A 14,079-nucleotide genomic window follows, 5' to 3' on the forward strand; every position below is an offset into this window, starting at 1 on the left:
CATGAAGCGCAGGTGAAGACACCTGCCCTGTAGGAGTGAGGCATGGTCTATTACCCTTGCACATGTTCTTACCCAATGGCGGTCTATGTGGGTGGCCCACTATGCGTCATACTCTCACCTTAACCGTGTATGACATCACAGTAACATCTTCACACCTTATGCTCGCAGTAAGCGTGGCAGGCGGCGCAGGCTGGAAAGACGCGCGATATTTTGACCCATCTGTCGCGGCCGGGTCATGTTTACCTGATACATGACAACATCTGATAGCTGTATTTTGCAGTCTCAGGTCACATAAATAGTACCACTACCGATTTTTACTTTCAAGCAAGTCATCAACTGCCGATAACCTGTTTACAGTAAATTAAAAAGGAGGTTAGTAAAATACACAGCATGACATAAAGCCAAGCACCCAGGAGACAGGGTGGGATGTTAGTGTATTTCCTTCGCGTACATACCATCGCTCGATACGTAAATTAACCTTCCATTTCTCTGCGAGAGGTACAAATGTCCATTAGTGTTACGATCTCTCAGACCTGCCGGCGCAATTGATGAACTGTGTGTTCCAGGGTGCTCTACTCAAAATGGAAACACCAACTTGGCCGAACAAATGCAAGCATATCTTTAACGCATCTTCCTCTTTTGCATTGTTACCACGTCTGCTAGAGAGGGTGTACAACATCAGATGTTGACTCTTCATTGCAAAGGACAGAGACACGGCGCATAGTCGTCTGAGACAGCGTTATCAGCACCTGACAGAGCTTACAAGGAGGCCACATTGTAGGTCTTCATTTGGTAGGCTGATCGAAAGTGCAATCTGTAGATCTTTAAGGAATTGGGGAAGGACAGTGGCCTGATGCTGGACTGTGTAGGAACATGAAGGCCGGCAGACTCGGCGTCCATATTCCGGTCGACCATTCCTGACCACCCCGAGGCAGCATCGCAGTTTTGTGCACCAAGCACTCAGTAACCCGTTCACATCTGCATCTGCTACCCTAGAACAAGTGATGGACTCCCAGTCACATTCTGTGTCATCCCACACCGTTGATCGGAGACTAGCAACAGCTGAATTTTGGAATTATCCTCCGATGCGCCGGCTGCAGTTAACGCCAAAACCCGCACGTCTGCGTTTGTCGTGATGCATTAATCAGAAATCATGGGCAGCTAATGAATGTCTTCGCACTGTGTCCAGCGATGGATCGTGGATCTCAAGTATTCAGGGTGACTGTTGTTGATTTGAACGACGGTAACCTGGGAATAGCTCCCATTCTTCCAATGTTTTGGAGAGGCACAGTGATTCATGGTGTGGGGAGCCATCACAGTTGTTAGTGATTGAGGGAACTCTAACACCACAACTGTACGTCACGGGCATCCTGTATCCTCGGTGTTACCTCTCATGTGACAGTATCGCGCTGCCACTTTGCAACAGCACAAGGCTCATTCACACATTACAAGCGTTTCTACTACCTGGCTGCATAATCTTGAGGTAGTCCTATAAAAGGAAGATACCCATATCTGTCCCTGCCAGAACATGGGTGAGACCAGCTTGGACATCAACTCCATCACACTGATAGTTCGCAGAATATAAAAAGAAAGCGTTGGAGACCCTCCACATCCACACCGCCATGATGGCCAACACAAAAGGTCTACTTCCATCTCTGCAGAAGTGTTAGTTTCCATGAAAGTGAGGTCTCGCAGGATTTGGGTACTGCGATGTTTGCGTACGTCTCGTTAAGGTTAACCATTAATATGCTCTCATCTGGACATAGATTGGGTCTAAAGTTGAACGATGGGTAGCGGTTTGAAAGGCGAGGGAAAAAAGTACCTAAGCAAGAACCAAGAGGGAAAAAATCTCTGCAGTAGTTTGCTGGAGCTGCAAGAGCAGTAGCGATTTTCTTGCTGCCTGCGACAGGTCATGCAAGGGCAGACTTTGTTAGTACTGATAGTAGTAGGTATATGCAGGTCGATACCTTTGACGTTGTGTGGTGGTGTTACATGACGGCTGTTGCTGGGTGCCGGTATTGGTTTCTCGTTCAGCGTCAGCAAACCTGTAACAGTTTGGTTCATCATCTTTTTGTGTGCGATAAATCATATATATGATTCACAGTGTAGGGTAGTATTGGCGGTCAGCTTTAATAGCAGCTGGCATATCCAGTCAATGTTGCTGGTATGGAGGGGCTTGCCGATGTCTTCGCTTCTGAGTGTATGTTAGCTTGCCATAGGTGGTTATGCCCTAGCTATTAGAGTCTTTGGTCGCTTATGCTTTAATCTAAGGTTGTGGTCATACATTCCCAGAGTAAAGAGCGGTATTCACTGTGAAAATCCACGGTGCGTGTGTAGTGTGGAGCGTTGCTAATGATGCATAGCACTTTGTTCTGTATGATCTGCTGGTGGCGCAGGCGTGTAGGAGCTGCGCATCCCCAGACGGGATCTGCACACGTCATCAGAGGTCTAATCAGTGTCATGTATATGGAACTCGACACCCACATATTCAGGAGCAATGGGTAGAGCTGTTTGAGCCTCGCGCGCGCTCTGTTGGCAACATATTCAATGCGGTCCCCGTCCCTTCCCCCCCCCCCCCTCCCCCTCCCCATCACCATGTAAGTTTCCGGTCACGCAAGGCACCGAGATATCTGACTTTCTCTCGGAAAAGTATTGCGCATTCGTGCAGTGTTGCCTGTCGACAGTGTTGATATTTTCGCTGTAGCTTCGGTCTGCGTGTGAACAGAACTTCTTCGTACTTGTAGACATTTACTTTAATACGCCATCGTTCCATCCAAGACTCGGCAGTTGTGAGTACCGTCTGTATTCGTGAATTTATGTTTCACGGTTTCCATTCAGATCGTATCAAGGACCAGTGACAACAATTTTGAGCCAGCTTGGCTCATGAGGGGATGTAACAATTTTAGAACACCGTTAAAAACCGAATCTGTGCATGCATCGAAGCCTGGGGATTTGTAACGTCATACTCTTAAGTGGGTGTTGTAAGTAGGCTGTTTAGGTTTTCTTATTGGTAACGCAACATAGCGCTCTGTATGAAAAATTACTGGCTGTGCTGTGCGCAGTCTGTGGCTAGTTTGCATTGTTGTCTGCCATTGTAGTGTTGGGCAGCGGCAGCTGGATGCTAACAGCGCGTAGCGTTGCGCAGTTGGAGGTGAGCCGCCAGCAGTGGTGGACGTGGGGAGAGAGATGGCGGAGTTTTGAAATTTGTAAGAATTGGTGTCACGAACTGATATATATATTATGACTATTAAGGTAAATACATTGTTTGTTCTGTATTAAAATCTTTCATTTGCTAACTATGCCTATCAGTAGTTAGTGCCTTCAGTAGTTTGAATCTTTTATTTAGCTGGCAGTAGTGGTGCTCGCTGTATTGCAGTAGCTTGAGTAACGAAGATTTTTGTGAGGTAAGTGATTTGTGAAACGTATAGGTTAATGTTAGTCAGGGCCATTCTTTCGTAGGGATTTTTGGAAGTCAGATTGCGTTGCGCTAAAGATATTGTGTGTCAGTTTAAGCACAGTCGTGTATAATTTTTCTAAGGGGACGTTTCAGTGTTACTACCAAGTTCTTTGTAAATTTGACTTCATTTTTTAATTCCTACAGTTGTATTACATACCATCTCAAACAGTGAAGTTGCATTTTTTTCCTCCTCCTTTTCTGTGTGCTTCAGTACCTTTCATCAGGCCTGTTGCATAGTAAATTCCCAGTTGAACAGGTCAGTAAAAGTACACAAAGTGTAAACAGTCTTCACTCTTATTGTTTGAAATGAAGGCTACAGTTAAATATGTAACAGTATCGTAACTCTAAAATCATAAATTTACGATTAAAAATATACACAACATAAATATTAATGTTGCTTCTTGTGTCTTGTGGCGTTCATTTCAGAAAGGGTCGTAGGGTCCATGTGAGCGAATTAACAAAAAGGGAATTAGAGCTTGGAACACAAAATGTAGGTACCTTAAAGTAACCTGGATATCATTATCTAAGTCGTGCTGTGTCGGCGATTGACTTTTGCACGGAAACTCAAGATTACTGACATTCTAATTTACGCTACTTTTAGTTTGTTAATGTCAGTAGGAATTGTTCCATTTAAAAAATGTATGTTTGCACAAAAACAGACTTTCGAAGTATTATTACAATCTGTTTATTGGCTAGTGATACATGCCCCTGACTACCAATCTATTTTATGAAAACTGCACGACGATAGCACTTTCCGTTTCCAAAATATTTGTCGTGCAAGTTTTGTGTGATTCATCCTGTATATGATGAACACATTCCTCTTGCGGTTAACTTAGTACTTATTCCCTAGAGCACCCCTTTCTATGAAGATATTGTTGGAAACTTGGCATAAAGTCACCGCACTGAGGGGCCTAGGAGGTCATTTTGCAACTTTGTACCACTGTATTGTTTTTGAGTTCTTCAGTGGTGAACAGTAAGTCGCCTACGAAGTAATTTTGTGACAATAATACTCGTATTAAAACACCTAAATAAATATATTTTATTGAATATGTAACGTATTATTACAAATTTTATTGTTCTTTACAAACTTACTGGTCCCACATATTTATTAAAATCAGGAATACAAAAGAAGGTGAACACTCTTCGTTCACATCGGTAGAGATACGCTTTTACAGTGGACCGGAGGTCCAGCAATGAAAATGGGACTCAGAATCACACATTGTGACAGCATGAGCAGCAAATACACAGGTATCTTCCTCTTCTTTACTAAATACAGTTTACCCACCCAATGATGCATGATGTTTCCCAAGCAATTTGTTCATGGGGGTATTTCAGAAAACAATATATTTCTTAGTTGCTGCATGAATTGAAATTTTCTTCTCAAGGAAATGTCAGTGTCGCTCGGATAGGAACGACGATCTTTGACTTTTTTTTACATTTCCGCGGCACCATAACAGTATCGTCCACAGCAAATTAGTATTATGAATATCGGTACAGCGTATTACTGAAAAGTCATCCAAAGCCTTATCGAAAGCATGGCACAATGACACCCTTGCATTTTTTCAATTTTTAACAACTGTTGCCAATGTATCAAAGTTATCAGTGAGAGGACATTCATACTGTGGCATCAGACTAATGAATAATGTAGTAAAAACTACCCAGAGTTTGCTGATATTCTTCCTTTCGTGAGACACAAAAGAAAGTTTCCGGTAAACAGGCTCGCACCACAAAATGGGGATGGGGAAAACATACTGGTTAAAACTGTCACCGGTATTTCACTTTTGAGTAAATGGTGGTTCTCAGTATTTGATTGGCCTTGGTTATAACAGGTCTTTTTAATTTTTTATTAATAACCGAGTAAAAAAATTAAATAACGGTTAGCCATAGTAGCAGTGCTAAAAATTGGTTTCTCAATAAACTTTAAAAAAAAAGATTAATTTTTATTCGTAAAAGTTCTATGACTTTGAAATATAGCGTTATAATAGGACATGAGAAAAGCGATCAGTGATAACTTAATAACAACGCCGACAGAAACCAATCAACAAACACGTAGCATAAAAATTGGCACAGCGCTGCTGAGACAATAACGTACCTGTTACGTGTGGCGTGGTTTATTAGATGACACCCAGGTACATGCAGTGTTCAAGACTGGCCCCCAACTGGTCTAATGCTACATTCTTGCAGTCGTCTTCGGACATCAGTTGTATTACAGAATAGCACCAACCCTAATCTGGAACTATTTTAAGAAGTGCGGTTTCAGTGAAGTGCAATGCACCAATGCACCATTGCACACTGGCTGTTCGTTCGTAATGGCCAAATGGTGGTATGATCCGTCAACCGTTCGCCGCTTTTCTCGACAAGTGATAAGTGGTTGAATACTACAGAAAATTCCAGTATTCTCCTACTGATTCTAGTTTTTCGTAACCCTGATCAAGAATCATTTTGTAGAATCAGTAAGAGAATACTGGAATTTTTTATAGTATTCAACCACATTCTAGTTTTTTGTAACCCTGATCAAAAATCATTTCGTAGAATCAGTAAGAGAATAGTGGAATTTTTTGTAGTATTGAACCACTTATGTGTTGTCGAGAAAAGTGGCGAACGGTGGACGGACCAAGTTTTCTTTCTTTTCCATATTTAATATTTTGATTCTAAATATCTTGATACTGGGAGAGTGAAAATTTTTCAATCTTTCTCGATTTTTACGGTTATTACAGCAAATAATAGGAATAACAGGATATTCCCCTGCGCCGCACAAAGTCACACCGGATTACAGTGTGCTGTGTTTTAGCCACTGACGAAGCAGATAGTGGTCAATATGTCGGTAATGACAAAACTGCCCACCAGGCGCTGTGTGGTAATACTGCGTCTATGATCTGCTGCTCCCTCATGATACGTGCATTGCTACACTACTGGCCATCAAAATTGCTACACCAATAACAAATGCAGATGATAAACGGGCATTCATTGGACAAATATATTATACTGGGACTGACATGTGATTACATCTTCACATAATTTGGGTGCACATATCCTGAGAAATCAGTACCCAGAACAACCACCTCTGGCCGCGATAACGGACTTGATACGCCTGGGCATTGAGCCAAACAGAGCTTGGATGGCGTATACAGATACAGCTGCCCATGCAGCTTCCACACGATACCACAGTTTATCAAGAGATGTGACTGGCGTACTGTGACGAGCCAGTTGCTCGGCCACCATTGACCAGACGTTTTCATTGGGTGAGAGATCTGGAGAATGTTCTGTCTAGGGCAGCAGTCGAACAATTTCTGTATCCAGAAACGCCGTTACAGGACCTGCAGTATGCGGTCGTCCATTATCCTGCTCAAATGTAGGGTCGTAACACATCTGAAATGTAACGTCCACTGTTCAAAGTGCCGTCAATGCAAACAAGAGGTGACCGAGACGCGTAACCAATGGCACCCAAAACATCACGCCGGATGATACGCCAGTATGGCGATGACGAATACACGCTTCCAATGTGCGTTCACCAAACACGGATGCGAACATCATGATGCTGTAAACAGAATCTCGATTCCTCCGAAAAATGACGTTTTGCCATTCGTGGTTCGTCGTTGAGTACGCCATGGCAGGCGCTCCTGTCTGTGTTGCAGCGTCAAGGGTAACCGCAGCCATGGTCTCCGAACTGATAGTCCATGCTGCTGCAAACGTTGTCGAACTGTTCGTGCAGATGGTTGTTGTCTTGCAAACGTCCCAATCTGTTGACTCAGGGACCGAGACGTGGCTGTACGGTTCGTTACAGCCATGCGGATAAGATGCCTGTCATCTCGACTGCTAATGATACGAGGCCGTCTGGACCGAGCACGGCGTTCCGTATTATCCTCCAGAACCCACCGATTCCATATTCTGCTAACAGTCATTGGATCTCGACCAACGCGAGCATCAATATCCCGATACGATAAACCGCAATCGCGATAGGCTACAATCCGACATTTATCAGAGACGGAAACGTGATGGTGCGCATTACTCCTCCTTACACGAGGCATCCTAACAACGTTTCACCAGGCAATGCCGGTCAACTGCTGTTTGTGTATGAGAAATCGGTTGGAAACTTTCCTCATATCAGCACGTTGTAGGTGTCGCCACCGGCGCCAACGTTGTGTGAATGCTCTGAAGAGCTAATAATTTGCATATCACAGCGTCTTGTTCCTGTCGGTTAAATTTCGCGTCTGTTGCAAATCATCTTTGTGGTGTAGGAATTTTAATGTCCAGTAGTGTATATGTAGTTGAGACGGCGTAAGTTGGTCCCTTACAGTTGAACTTGCCTGCCCGTGGCAGCTTCGCGGTCCTACCTCAGCCAGTAATGTAACGCGATTTTGAAAACGCCTATATGGCACTCTTCAGTGTTGTCACAGCTCTGTAAACGGTTACGAGTTGTCTTGGATCATGTTAACGCCATCTCGACTACATCCGCTTGGGGTCGGTACTGAGATATGTTGTACTGCAGGCAAAACGGTTCCTGCCGTTCGTGGACCTGACGGTGGCGCATGCGATTTTGTAAACGTTTCTATGGCAACGCTTCAGTGTTGTCACAGCTGTGTAAACGGCTACTGTTTGCGCCTGCGTGCGTTAGCGCTTTTGAAAGCTGGCAACAGCGCTGCGAGCAGTCAGGGATCACCTTAGCTATCTCGACTATACCCGCCAGGTTTCGGTACTGAGGAGGCGTGCTGTGTTGCAGGCAAGGCGGTGCCGTTCGTGGAGCTGACGGTGGCGCATGCGTCGGTGCTGACCATCCTGGCCATCAGCTTCGAGCGCTACTACGCCATCTGCGAGCCGCTGCGGGCCGGCTACGTCTGCACCAAGGCGCGCGCGCTGCTCATCTGTCTGCTCGCCTGGGCCCTCGCAGCCCTCCTCACCAGGTGAGCACTCACGCTCACCTACCTGCTAATGCGGCGACTGTCACAGCGAACTACCTAGCGACGTGGCGGGCTCTAACCACACTACCCCTCCACAGAGGCTTCCTAACAGCATCGGGAGTTCGCTTAGTTTACATCTCGGGGCATGCTGCATCTGCGGAACGGTGACGCTCTCCTGAAGTGCAAGCTCACTCGTAAATTACATCTCCCCACTTCTTTTTTAAGTGAATGTATTTAGCCGGAAATGTATCGGTCGGACAAATATCCACTACAGTTAGCAGCGCTCCAGCACTGGCTGAAAATGGCGGCTCTAATTCTTTCACTAGCCTTGTGAAGCTTGTGCGGCAGTGCACTGTGGATCTACGCAGCCACACTCTGCTCAGGCCCCGAGCCTTGTAGCATGAAATTGTCACTGAGCACCTACTGTTCAAGAAAAAAACGTGGCACAAGAATGCCAAACGAATCGCTTGGGAACAGCACTGATTAACCACCGTACAGTTCTGATCTCGTCACCAGCGATTGTAACTTTTTTTTTTTCATCACTACCGTCTTCTGTAATTACATCGTCAATTCATCGGCAACCGGTTTCGACGACACACTCCGTCATCATCAGGCTCAGTAAACATATAGCTCGATGAAGCGAATCGTCGAAACCGGTTTCCAACAAATAGATGATGAAATTACGCTGACGGTAGTGTTGAAAATGATGACAGAAACGACCTTGTAGTGTCATAGTTTGCAGGCCTTTGAATAATCGCATCGTTAGACCCTGATTTAATCAACGGACTGTAAATAGCGACACATACCTACAGACATGCTGGCGCAGTTGTTGGAAGCTATCCCAGTGGACATAAAATAATCATTGTGGTACATCACAGATATACCGCTTAATCTTCACAGAAAATTACAGACCTTCTTAAATAGTATTTGAAGATCCTTCGAACGTGCGTTCGTGGAAGAAGAAATATCCTGCACGATCACTAAACGTAGTGACACTGGATATTTCTCTGTGGAGACATTCAAAACAAGGGTCTACCAGGAAATACTCCCGACCCCCGAGGAGATGAAATCTGACGTACACTATTATCTGTCCGGTATCGGTTTGTAGGGTCAGACAGTACCCAAGGTGAAAAGTTTGAGCATTTGGTGAGACAGTAATAATAACAAACACCCTAACGGCACTTGTTACACGCGTTAGCTGATATTTGGCACAGCAAGGGGGACGTGTGTGGCGCCTCTTCTGCGGGACAGCAGGATAGTAGTTGACGGTGATTTTTTCGTTACTGTTTCATCATGGTCCATTAATGATGTACCCCTCCTTCTAAATGTTTGCGTCAATCGCCAGCTATTACCGTTAAATATAATTCGCGGTCATCAGAAAATTCTCAACATTGTCGACTAACTCTTAACGAAAAGTGCATCTCTTGAAATATGTTAACGATGTCCTGCGTTTGCGGTTTTCTCGAACAATCCGCTAACTGAGCAAACCGGACTAATGTGATCGTATACATTCCATTATATTGTTCTGAGTTGCTGTAATATGCGTGTAGTGCATAAACGATGAGGACCATCTGCAATACTGGCCGTAACATTGTGTCACCATTTTGCAGTAAGACGCGGTCTGCAGTTTAGAATACTTTTATGAAAAGTGACTACAGCAGTGAAAGCTTACAAATATTTCTCATTATTGTGCAGATGACTTATAAACGTATCACATAAAAATATTCACGTTTATGTGGAGGCTTTACGATTTTTCACTAATCTCCGTTTCGGCTGTTTTACTCTTTGTAACAGTATCATCCACTGCTTTCAGATTCCGTAACGATCCGAAGAATATTTCACGGACAGAACAACGAAACTTTCAACCCAATTCTGTTTACTACTTTTGTATATAATTCTTTTAATATGGCCTGAATTATATGGAACCCTGTCACATAAATTCCTTTACGTACGAATTGTGCAGAGATTAATCAGCGTCCAAGTCTTTTCCCGTTAGAATGCTGAAATAATATATACCCTGTTCTGACAGTTGAACGTAAGACTTAACAAAAAGCCCCTACAACGCTTCAGGAATCGCGGAATGTCCTCTTGTATTCTCATGGAATTAGAGCTGCGAAAGCTGTAATGCCTTATTCCTTTTCCTTTCTTCCCCTCTTGATGAAATCTTCATTTATTCGAGCTCAAGTTCTACAAATTTCTTCTCATTTATTACCATAAGCTGCTCTACAAGCAGCCAACGTTAATGGCTTTTAAGAAGTTCTCAAACTTTCGCTGAAAAGCTTTCCATTTCTTCTCAAATTAGTAATGGTAATTTGTTCTGATCGAATCCGTTTTAAAATCAGCTGAGTGCAGCAGACGAGTAAACATCAGTGCGTTCTAAATAATAATAGACCATCGTTATGAAGTTGATATGTTCTCAATTTACCAACTCAGGGCACATCAATGCTTTTTTATTAGTACACACACGGTTAATCTGAACAAAAAGACATTCAAGAATTTCACATAGGTGAACAATAATAGAACAATTAACCTGTGTTCGAGAAATATTAATTTGAAACAGACGCCGTCCTTTTTATAATTTCCAGGGAACTATAATAAGCATCTGTCAATGAAAACGCTATTTAGTTCGTGTGGTTCGACACTAAGACCTCACCAATATGTAACAATACAGCCGTACATATTCCTGTGGTTTTGTTTCCGAAGTCTATAAATATGAATGTCTTTCCACGAGGTAATAGGCTCCAAAAGTGTAAAACAATAATATAACCCTTCAACGCACATAATTACGAGAAGTATCTTTCTTAGTACCGTATGTACGCGAGAGAAATTAGTAATAATGTATTACCGATGATTGCTACTGTGAGTTGTTGAAAGAATCCTGAAACAGAAAAAATGCTGTAAATAATTTCGAGCCGCGGGCAATGTTCAAGTGGTCATATTACAATTTAAATGACTATTTGGAATGTTTTCAACAACTACGGGAAGATACGTATGCATGAAAATACGATTGCAGCTATTAAGGGTGGCCAAATATCAGATTCTTTTTCCACTCTGTAGTGGAATAATCACTTCCACGGAATTCACTAACAGATTGTAATAGTCCATGCAATTTCTTAGCAGATTAGATTTTGATTTAGAGTCAAATTTTTAATACTGAAAAGCTCAATGTATTTATTTGGATCGTTGTTCAAAGGGAGTTCAGGATAAAAAAATCGGTAGAGGGTCGTCAGTAAAAGGAAAGAACTAGATTGGAACCAGTGTTAGAAAGAGTTTCCATCTGGCTCGAAGTTTAAAAGTTTATGCACAAAAATTACTTTATTGCGTTTCAGCTTCAGAATTTGTATGTGAAAGGAAACGCAAACCAGTTTCTGTAAACAGTTGTTTTAAGTTTTAAATTGATAAAATAGTTCACTTAATGCTTCTCACACATTTAGTTGTTAAACTCGTTTTTCTAGAAACCAGTAAACTGCCTGTATTCAGCTGTTGTATTACTTGTTTCCCTCAGAATAAATATCGACTTCATTTTCTGTTGCATCGTCCAGAACCACAGTTCAAAAGAAACGTAATTCCACAAATCAATAATACTTTAAATATGAAGGCGTCTTTAACATTTCTTCATTGTCTATGTCTGTTGTAGTTCCTTAATCTCTAAACCGATTACTTTCTTTGCATTCAGTATCATTCCCTGCAACGAAATAAAAAGTATTTCCAGTTTCGCTTCCTTTATTTATAAAACATTGAAAGTCATATGTAATATAAATATTTACTTCCGTATATACTAAGGTATTTGGTTCTGTATTTTAAACGACTTTCTGTTTCGGAGGTCTCGGCATTAGCTTCATTTTGTCAAGTTAAGAAAATTGGACTAAGGTCACCCGCATTTTTAAAAGTCTTTAGATCGACTTCTGCATTCTTGCAAATCGTTCTCCAGAACAGGGACACGGTAGTAATTTTATATAGTCTAATATGTGATACATCGAAGATCAGAGTGAATATTTCAGAGAACTACAGCTCATATTAACTAACACGTTTTCAAGCGCCTTTCTTTCGTATAGATTGCTGTCAATTATCACAGTAGTCCCAAATTAGGTGGTGATAGAGAAACAGCCATCAGTTGCGGTTTGTTTCTCATATTTCTAGATAGTTGTGTAAAGGAAGGTGCTGTCAAGAAAATGATGTGGTTTGATGCGTCGAGTGTGTAATTTTGGTATAGGGGTAGCGCCTTTGGGTAGTAATCAGAACGCCTGGGATCGATCTCAGTCAGTGCTCAAATTCTGAATAAAAGTCAATTAGCAATGGCAGCCAAAGGCTTCCGCTATAAGGAGTCACTGTGGTTCTTCCAACGGCCTTGTCAATGACGGTGAGGTAGTGGACAGGCTTTCAGGCCAACTTCTTGCCCTTGGGTGGAAAACTGTAGCTAGAAGACAGAGTAATAAGCAATTACCAACGGTGCAAGGATGCAGAAGGCAAAGGAAACCAAAATGCTGAAGACAAGTAATTTGTATCGATAGGACATGTAGCCTGCATCGGAAAAGTGTCGTGATGATCTCTCTATGGTCTCTCCATCCATAATAGTTCCCTTCCAGATCTCCGAAAGGAGATTTTCAACGAGGAGGTGGCCATAAAAAAATGAGTATTCAAAGAAAGGACAGCGTTCCACAATGGCATAATTTCGAACATGGTAGGGTAGCTAGAAAATGTGAAAATGGAAATGCAAATGCTCAGTTTAGAGACAGCGGGGATCAATGAAGTGAAACAGAAAGAAGATAAGGATAAACGGTCAGACGAATAGAGAAAAATATCGACAATAACGGAAAATGGAATAACGAGAGTAGGATTTGTTAAGAATAGGAAGGTATGGCTGAAAGTGAGTTACCGTGAACTGTTCAGTGACAGGCTTGCGCTAGTAAGAATCGATACCAAACTACGGCCAACAACAAACGTTTAGCTATACGTGTCGAAGTCACAAGCAGAGGAAGAGGAAGTGAATACAGAATACGAGGATATTGAACGGATAGTTCAGTTTGTAGAGTGACATGAATATCTAATAATAATCATGGGGATTCGAGCGCGGTACTTGGGGAAGAAGTAAAAGAAAGAGTTGGTAGGAGGAGTAACAGAGGAGAAAGATTGAGTTCAGCCACAAATTTCAGCTAGTAATATCGTAAACACTGTTCAAAAATCACAAGAGGAGAATGGAAAAAACTAGGGGCACAGGAAGATTCTAGCTTAACTACATCACCGCCAGACTGAGATCCTAGAATCCGATATTGGACTGTAAGAATGAATGCCAGAGTAGACAGTTTTGGTCAGCAGAATCAATGTGGAATGGATGGATTAAATAAAAGGTTGCGAACTCTAGGTGTTTTCTTTGATTTAACGAAGGCTTTTGACTGTGTTGACCACAGAATATTACTGCAGAAGTTGGACCACTATGGAGTAAGGGGAGTAGCTTACAGTTGGTTCGCTTCTTACTTTAAGAACAGAAATCAGAAGGTAATTCTCCACAATATTGATAGTGGTAGTGATGTTCAGTCCCAAGGGGGCACTGTTAAGTGGGGCGTTCCCCAAGGTTCCGTGCTGCGGCCACTGCTGTTTCTTATTTATATAAATGATATGCCTTCTAGTATTACAGGTGATTCAAAAATATTTCTGTTTGCTGATGACACTATCTTAGTAGTGAAGGATCTTGTGTGTAATATTGAAACAGCATCAAATAATGTA

The 14,079-nt window shown here is 42.4% G+C and overlaps 1 protein-coding gene across 1 annotated transcript in view; it reads left to right on the forward strand.

Annotated features, from left to right (window-relative positions):
* LOC126267823 (uncharacterized) overlaps positions 1-14,079 on the forward strand; it is a 131,651-nt gene that overhangs the window by 12,209 nt on the left and 105,363 nt on the right. The window contains exon 2 of the mRNA XM_049973129.1: positions 8,178-8,358. Within this exon, the coding sequence (XP_049829086.1) occupies positions 8,178-8,358 (181 nt within the window). The remainder of the gene's footprint in view (positions 1-8,177; positions 8,359-14,079) is intronic.

Source organism: Schistocerca gregaria, chromosome 4 (assembly GCF_023897955.1).
Source record: "Schistocerca gregaria isolate iqSchGreg1 chromosome 4, iqSchGreg1.2, whole genome shotgun sequence".
In the NCBI taxonomy this organism is placed as follows: domain Eukaryota; kingdom Metazoa; phylum Arthropoda; class Insecta; order Orthoptera; family Acrididae; genus Schistocerca; species Schistocerca gregaria.